The sequence below is a fragment of the Perna viridis genome, chromosome 4 (assembly GCF_037379345.1).
Source record: "Perna viridis isolate PV_CMFRI_1.1 ecotype Kerala chromosome 4, ASM3737934v1, whole genome shotgun sequence".
NCBI classification, from domain to species: domain Eukaryota; kingdom Metazoa; phylum Mollusca; class Bivalvia; order Mytilida; family Mytilidae; genus Perna; species Perna viridis.
In genome coordinates this window covers 36079244-36088375 of record NC_142448.1, presented here as the reverse complement: position 1 = coordinate 36088375, position 9132 = coordinate 36079244, and the positions used below count along the sequence as shown (strand labels likewise).

General features: G+C 30.8%; 1 protein-coding gene across 1 annotated transcript; it reads left to right on the top strand.

Moving 5' to 3' along the window:
• The first annotated feature begins 9 nt into the window (after positions 1-9).
• LOC148619919 (ATP synthase mitochondrial F1 complex assembly factor 2-like) lies at positions 10-9011 on the top strand. The gene is made up of 8 exons (XM_088580344.1): positions 10-141; positions 1119-1163; positions 1895-2040; positions 4016-4113; positions 4984-5064; positions 6780-6892; positions 7772-7887; positions 8849-9011. Exons 1-8 carry the CDS (start codon positions 48-50, stop codon positions 8987-8989), a joined length of 834 nt encoding a protein of 277 aa, XP_088436470.1. The 5' UTR covers positions 10-47; the 3' UTR covers positions 8990-9011.
• The last annotated feature ends 121 nt before the right edge of the window (positions 9012-9132 follow it).

Here is a 9132-nt window from a genome sequence, read left to right as displayed (position 1 = left end):
TCTATAAAATTAAACCAATCACAAGATGGCTCTTATATGAAGACAAAATGGCAGCCTCCATGAGAATTGTCCAAAATATTCTGCTGAAAAACATATCGTCATGCCACTGTACTTGTTCAGTAAGAAACTTCAACCCAAGAGGCATGTACAAGATTTACATTCTGTGTTGATATTTTATTGTTTCAACGGTCTATTCATTGCAATATAGAACTATTAAATGTAGATAGAAGTTTCGTCCTCTATAATTTTAGAAAGGTTATAATCTAGGACAAAAGTATACATTCGTCAGAAATCAAGTTGCAAGTTGTTTAAACCAATAATTAGTATCCCGTCCGTGTAAACATAACATCATAACAAAAACAATGTACCAAGGAGTAGCTAATCTCAGTTTATTTTATATTAAAATGTTAAAATGCTAACCTGTGGGTGAGACTGAGAGAAGGATACTAATGTACATGTATTAAAGTTATTTTACAAAATCCCATTCTCAGTCAAAAAATGTTTGAAGAAAACTATATTTAATACAATTGAGATTAAGATTAAAGATCAAGGCATTCAATGCCTAAATGCAAGGATTATTATCTCTTCAAAATTAGATTTTTTCAGAACCATTTGTGTTAATGCCATAATGGGTATAGACCACCTTTTTAAAAAGCTTAATTCCGCTAAAAAAATATATCAGTACTATAAAATAAACAAAAACAACTATTTTAACGTAACTGTAAAAATCATGTTAAATAATAAGTCAGTACATTGCCTATAATTTAACTGACTTCTTTATATGTTTTAGAATGTTTCGAAATAAGAAACAAATTGATTTGATTGTATGCAGTACATCATTATGTTAACATCTATAATATTTGTAACATATTATCATGTTGTTTATGTGCTATATATGTTGTAACTGGGTCATAACCATATTTTCTTTATTTGCCAATAAAGTATAATTGTATTTTGTATTTGTATCTGACATGGCTAAAAGTAAGAAGACTCTTGTCTCTTTAATGAGAAAAATATCGTGGAAAAAGGGGAAGTGACTAGGATTACTTGTAGAAGTAACAACATATACTTGGTATAGAAATTTCATTTTCATTTTATAAATTTTGATTATTTTTCAGAACTGAAGAAATTTTACAAGAATGCAACAATAACACAATCTGATGGTAAGTTAGAACCAGAGAACTTTCTTGAGAAGTGAAGGAATGTTGTTCTGTTTGAAATGCATTGTATTATGTTCTGTTATTCTTCATAGGCTGCAATTATTGTGTACTTTTTTATTCCTTCAAATATAAATGTAACCAGGGGCAGATCAAAGATTTCAGGTACAGGGGAAGGCTTAAAATACAGAATTTTTGCCCAAGGCAGAGCAAAACAAAGCTAGAAAATTGGTGTGTGTGTTTGTGTGTGTGTGCTGTGTTAGGGAGGGAGCTATGCCAGGTCTGCCCTTTTATAAGACTGTACCTGGTAACATTACAATAATGATATTGTGAATCTGACGAGTACAGTGCACATGTACAAATTTCAAGTTTTCCCACGTTATAATACTTTACATTTAAAAACCATGAAAATGTTTTTATTATTGTAAAAAAAATGTGGTTGATGTTAAGTTGCAATAATTAAATCAATTTTTTAACTAAAATGATAAAATCACAATGATTAATGCAATGTAATAGTTTATGCATTAACATTATGATATTGTACCTCTAAGTTTTGGTTGCAAACTTGAAAATCATCATACACTGTAACACGCATGTTCAGTGCATTATCATTTATTGCAATTCTAGAAGGATGATAAGCTGTAAAATTTAAGTTAAAGTTCCACACATAATGATAGTGATGTTTTTTAACATTAAATGGAAAACAGTTTTATTTCATCTCAGTTCCTTATTTTCAGGATGGTTTGAAATTAACTTAGACAAAAGAAAGTTGAAGACTCCAAATGGAAAGGTCTTCAGGGTTCCAAGTGAGCCGTTAGCCCTAGCAGTAGCAACAGAATGGAATGCTCAAGACAAATTAGTGAAGAGACATTCAATGCATTTGGTTTGTATTTATTTTTTTCCTTTTAGATTTTTGAGATGAAAAAGGTAAAATGCTGTGTGTGAATCAGTCCTACAATATGATTTAAAATGAAGTCAAAATGAAAAGGCACTAAAAATGGCAAAGTTTAATGAGAAAGTTAGTAAGACAACTGTTTAACACAGAAGGTATATACTAGGTAGATATCTTCAATATGTCATAATTTATATAACAACTTAATTAACTTGTTATATCGACTTAGCTTCAGGTATGTGTACACATTGAACATGTAACTTGTTATATCAAATTAGCTACAGGTACATGTAAACAGTGGACATGTAACTTGTTATATCAAATTAGCTACAGATACATGTACACAGTGGACATGTAACTTGTTGTAACAACTTAGCAACAGGTACATGTAAACAGTGAACATGTTACTTGTAAAAACAAATTAGCTACAGGTACATGTACGCAGTGAACATGTAACTTGTTGTATCGACTTAGCTACAGTTACATGTACACAGTGAACATGTAAATTGTTGTTATATCAAGTCAAAACATGGGTATCACTAGTTACAATAATGTAACTCCAGGGCTGTAACTACCACATCGGCAACTGAGGCAACCAGCTTCCCTTAGAATTTTGGCAACATTAGAAAAAAAATTATTTTCTAAATAGAATTATTCTAAAAAAACTGGAATGTTTATTTATAATGAACATAACACAATCCACCTTGCATTTGGAACAGAATAGACCAATAAACATGTAGTGTGTACATTTTTGTTATTTTTCAAATTGTGTTGAATTAAAAATCTATCAGATTATTGAAATTGCATGCATTTTTTAAAGGAAACTCTAATGAAAAGTGTTGAAATTTAGAATAGAGAAAGAAAATGTGGGATAATGTCAAAGAAACATACAAAAACAAACTGTTTCCTTTTTTAATACATTTATACTTACTAATTCAAGAATTTACATTCCTAAACTCCTGGAAAAGATCCAATTTTATGCCATACAATGAAAAAAGTTTTGGCGGGGCTGTGCCCCCAAATCCCTCATCTAGTGGACATCAATTAGCAGCCCAAACAACTGCTTCATTTAACTTTACCCCTTAGTTATGGCCATGAACTCTGTGTCTGATACTCTCCCAACAGGGTTACCATTCTATCCCATTACTTTCAAAGATGCAACTCCTGGCTTGAAAAATGTGTTAGTATTGTCTTAAATGAATTTTTTCGGACTTGGGTTTAAAATGATGATGTTTAAAAGAACAAAGAATTTTTATGTAAACTTTTGAAGGAACAGAGTTGGAGAACTTCAGCTTGAAAATAACAAATATCTGCTTGAAGTTCAAATTTTAAATGAATGCAAAATGACTAAATTTTGAGGTTGAACTTGGAGAAAAATGACTGAAGCAAGTAAATTAAATAAATTCATGATTAATATGCATTTGAATAAAGTTTGATATTAATTTATGCCATTTAACAGCTTGCATTCAGAAAACAGAATTATGTCATTATGAGCAATGGAATGGAATCGTAACCTTACCGGGAGAGAATCGGACACGTTACGTTATCGTAACTAACCTATCAGGTGTTTAACATATTTTCCATATGTCTTATTAAATAATAGGCATATTTTTTATTTTGATTTGATATTAGTGCGCAAAAACTTACATATATCTAATTCTATACTGGTCCTTAATATATGTTTTCATAGGTTTAAAAAGATATCAAAATACATGTACATGTATTCTAACTATGTATACAGAAAAAAGACAAATTTGCTTAGTAAAAAGAAAAAAATAATCAAAACGTCTTTTTGGCAAATATTTAATACACATGTACACACTGGTATAAACTTGGTTGCAGTATATTATTTTGCTCTTTGATGTTTTTTTTTTTAATTCAATTTTGTGAAACATTGAAAGATTTTTTTCTATTTCCATTTTTGCTGGAATTAGCATAATACAAACATCATTTTTGTTTATTTCAGACATCTCTATGTAATACAGCATTAGACAACCCAACACATAAAACAAGAGAAGATCTTGTACGCAGTACACTTCACTTTGTAGAAACAGACACAATTTGGTATGTTTTGTTATACAGTGAAGTCTGTCTAAACTGAACCCCTTTTTAACTTAAAATTTGGTTCAGTTTTTAGTACCAGTCCATATAAAATTCAGATACACCCTATGGTAAAGTAATTCATGATGTAGAAAAGTCCATGGATCAGATGATGCTTGTTTGGTCTGCATATGCTATATTTTTATGTGACAATAATCCTTTCTGTCTTTAGATCTATACGTTTGAGAAAACTACACTTTAACTTCCCACTAAAATCAACCAAATCAAATCAAGAAAGATAACTCTTGCAAAGTACTAATTTCGTGTAGAATCTATTTATTTTATATCTAGAGCTCAACACCCAAATGAAAAACTAAAACTGGTTTTGTGACAGTTTCTGAACAAGAAATAAAAATGAATTTGTTGGGTTTTTGACCTGTCTGATTTTTATAAAGACTGTTTATACAGGGTTCAGTTTAGACAGTTTTTTTTGTTTATCCAGGGTTCTATTTTGACAGGTTTTCTGTTTATACAGGATTTAGTTTAGACAGGTTTTTTTTGTTTTTCTGGAGTTCAGTTTAGACAGGTTTTCTGTTTATACTGGGTTTAGTTTAGACAGTTTTTTTGTTTATCGGGAGTTCAGTTTAGACTGGTTTTCTGTTTATTCAGGGTTCAGTTTAGACAGTTTTTTGTTAATCCATGGTTCAGTTTAGACAGGTTTCCTGTTTATTTAGGGTTTGGTTTAGACAGGTTTTACTGTAAAGGGTTATTGCAGATAGTGGAGAAGTTACTGTTAGCAATGGCTGCTCTTCTTTTGCATAGACTTGATTAGAAGGTCATAGCAACATACACTCTATGTCCAAAACAATGGTTGGTGATTTTATTTCTTTTCAGCTACAGAATGTCAGAGCCAGACGATTTAGTTTCAATACAGAACAAATGTTGGAATCCTATTCTTGATTGGGCCAGAGAAAGGTACTGTATTTTTATACACCCACTCAACAAGTATCAAGTTGTCCATCCATCCATCATAATTTTCATTAAATCTTAGCTCCCGCTAGACAGATTGATTTCAAATTTGATGTGTGGCTTTATAAAGATGGAAAATATGTTGTAAGTGACTTTGGTTGCTATATCATCTTCCTGTCAGAGTTTGGTATAACATGCACGACAATGTGTGCAACTTCATATTTCTATTAGTTACTGCACAGATTGAGACTAAACTTTGCAAATATGCATGGAAAGTTCTCTACATACCAGTAACACATAAGCTACATTTAACCTCCACTTTTAGAAAAATATCTCTCACTTTTATACTGAGAAGCACCATAGCCTTTTTTTTAAGTTAAAATCAAAGTACCTTGAACTCGTTATTCATTTATTGCAGTGTCTTTGATATGGAGGAACATCAAAAGACAGAAATAGACTCAGATAAATATCAAATGGTTCAAAATTTGTAGATGTAAAGTTCTCAATAGTAGAAGAAAGTAGTATACAAACAATTTAATTTTTGGATAAAAATTTTGAAATTTTTATTACTGTGAAATGCTAAATTTTTAGGAATTTCTTAAATAAAATAGCCTAGAGCCTCCTTAAAAAGGCAAATTTTACAAACACTTTGATGTTTATGTAAGAAGGTTATGAGAAATAACTATTTGGATAATGCAATAGAATCCCAGTGATTTTTTCTGCATGTGGCTACACATTTTGCCTCCAAGAGAGAGCAAAGTCATAATCACTTAAGACAGGGGGTCTTTATATACAGGTTAATCAATAAATAGGAATATGATGTTTATCATATAAAAAGAGAATAGGTATGGTAATTATGTCATAAAGACAAAAAAAACCCACCGGGTTGAAATGTCAGGCCAAGGCCACCCGTTGGTCTTCAATGAACGATTTGGAAACCCTTATACCACAGGGCAAGCTGCAGCTGGCCCCATTATTATACACTATTCTGCGAAGAGATACCCCTATATACTCCAGTAACATAAAAATAAACTGAAGGTGAAAACAACATACAGAGGCCAGAGATTCCTGACTTGGGACAAAATGTGTGGCGGGGTTAAAGTACTTTGGCGTGATCAGAACACATTCCCTAAAACATCTGGCCACTATTGAAAATTAAACAATTAAACACAACTAAAAATCAGTTCAGAAAGGTCTGAGTCCTTTGTTACAACGGAATTAAAGAAGCTGATTATAAATTAAACATATGTACAAACTAAGGACTACTAGCAGTTAATTGACAGACCAGTTTAAAATCTACGAAAAGTTATGTCCCCATAGTATGTGAGTTATCACCATAGTCATTAAGACATGGTATTACTGAATACAGGGATGGCTAAGAAAGGTTTAACTTGTCTCCCATATACTTTGCTTAATTGGAATGAAGCTTTCACAGAATTTTGATGAATGTTTATTACTAATTTGTTCCTTATTTCTTTCAGTGCTCTTACTGTCAAGCTGTCAAATTCTTGTATACTAAGGACCCACAGGCTGTTGTCAATGTAATCAATAACATCACAGGCAAAATACAAGTAAACAATAATTTTCATTGGTCATTTCCACTCAAATTGCTTTACTTGCTTATGCTGTTCAACTGAAGTGGGAAAATTAATCTATTATAAATAAATAATTATCATAACTGATTATCTTTGATTGTATTGTTTTCATAAATCCATTTGTAGATATGGAATTGAGATTGAAGCAACAACTGGGCTAGTTACTCCAGAAGTACCACAGGAAACTTACGATATTTTAAAAAGACACCTACTTTCATACAGTGATTGGGCATTGTTTGGTAAGTATTAGATCATGTATTTGGAGCATTATCATGGATATCATCTTTCTTACTGTTTGGTTGTATGTAGAAAATACTGCTTCTAAGAGTTTGTTGAAAGGATTGCTGCAAAATTTTATTCATAAAAATTTGACATATTGTAGTACTGTATATTAAAATTATGGTGTTCAAAGGGAGATAATCCAATATAATAATTTACTTTCATTTTATCTCCTTATGTCATTTAACATGACAGTATTTTATGTATAGGTCTCAGTCTTGTATTCTTTGCCCCATAGGCTTCTAAAGTATAACTTAAATTTTCATGATTTTTAAAAAAAATAGACAAGGAGTTTCAATCTAAATTTTGACCATGTTTTTCCATTAATAGTTTTTAGGTTCATTTTAGAAAAAAAAAAGGCCAGAACTTTGGTACACCAGGACAGGTCAAACTAAAAATAGACTTTTTCTACTTTCACTTTTATTTTGAGTTCATAAAATAGATCCCTTTTCTGAAGCATTATTTTTCATAAAAATACTGTTTTTCCTCAAAAACAAGTTTTTTGTGTCATATATTGATATTTACCCTGTACTTTTGATGAAAAATTACTAAGAAACAAAGACAGGAAAGGGCAAAAAGAAAGTGCACTATATTTTTTAGCCTCTATTTTTTGATGTACACCCACTCAGGAATATGTAATACAAGACTGATACCTAGATGTTATTTTTTTTTTTTTAAGAGGGCATAAAAAATGTATTAAGGTTATGAAAATGAAGAAGGCTTGATCACTGATGATGATAATAATCACTTTCTCCGAAGGAAACATATCCTTTCTTAAGTCAATGCTGTTTGTAGTAAACACCCATGAATGCAAACAAAATATTTTCTTATTTTAATAGGTTTTTTATTTGGAACTGAGAATCTCAAGTCCTTGATTACAATGTTAGCCCTGGTTGACAAACATATTGATGTCAAAAATGCAATAGAGTTATCTCGTCTAGAACAGGAATACCAGGTAGATATTAATAATGTAAATAATATTAGGACATTGTCCAAAAATACAGCCTGTATGTGAATGAGGCTTAGGGTCAGAATGCACTTTCCTATCTACGTTATTTTCAATCTTTCATGCTGTTAAGTACTTTGAGAAAATGTTAATCATTATCCAGTTAGTTACCAAATCATCATTCTCATTTAACACTTTCAAATTATAACGACTGTTTTAATATCGTGTCTCTGTTGTTTATCAATGAATTATAATAAAAGGTAAGTTAAGGTTAGTTTCTTTCCTGTTTTTTTCTATACTCTGTAAATGTACTGATTAGCCTTTAGTTTTATATAAACCAAATAACTAACAGGTTGTGTTGTTAAAAATTTAAATACATCACACATGCCAAGTTCACATACTGTATTTTTGGACATTACCCTAATATTATTTATATCCTGGAATGTAAAAGCTATAAAAACATTTGTTAATATAGGTAGAATGTGTTTCATTATGATTTATCCCTTTTGTGCCCCCTCAAATTGATTTCATATTGTTGCACCAATTACTTTAGTACATACAAAACCCAGCCTTCATAGTAAAGTGGTAATAATTGGCGTGGCTAAAAAATAATGACAAAAATGTATCTGACTGTGCCGAATTTGACACCTTTTATTTGAATATGATGATTGCAGGATTAATGGTCACTATATACCTCTCACTTTTCAAGCGGGGGTAAATAAAAAATTATTTCAGTTCATAAATTTATATATTTGAAATTCTAATGCAACTTTGCTTTGATATTGAATTTCATTGGAGAGCATCCTAAATTTCAGGGTATGAATTCCACAACTGACCTCCCAATTTTTATGCATACAGTCTTTATATTAGTGCCATTATCAAACAAATCTACTTATTCAATTAAATATATTTAAAAGATACTGACTAGGACTTCTCTGATTTGATATTAAATTTTTTATTGAAATTTCAGATTGCAAAATGGGGTAATGTGGAATGGTACCATGATCTGGATGTAGAAGATTTAAAAGCCAGAGTTGCAGCAGCAGCTTTATTTATCTACTGGTCTAGTGAATCAACGACTATTATGCAGAAAGCAACGTTAAATTTTTGATCATTAAAATATCACATCTATAGTCTGTACTTTTTTACTTTCCAAGAAAATTTTGTTGATCTCAGTCATTTGGAAATTTAAAACCTTTTAACTGGTTATTTGGGCCTGGAAACACAGACATTTGTAGGACCATACACAAAATT

Bases quoted from the DNA above. Each gene is read 5' to 3' on its own strand.
- LOC148619919 (XM_088580344.1), top strand. From the start codon at position 48: ATGGCAGCCTCCATGAGAATTGTCCAAAATATTCTGCTGAAAAACATA. The intron at 142-1,118 runs GCATGTACAAGA...ATTATTTTTCAG, and splicing joins AAGAAACTTCAACCCAAGAG to AACTGAAGAAATTTTACAAG. The intron at 2,041-4,015 runs GTTTGTATTTAT...TGTTTATTTCAG, and splicing joins AGAGACATTCAATGCATTTG to ACATCTCTATGTAATACAGC.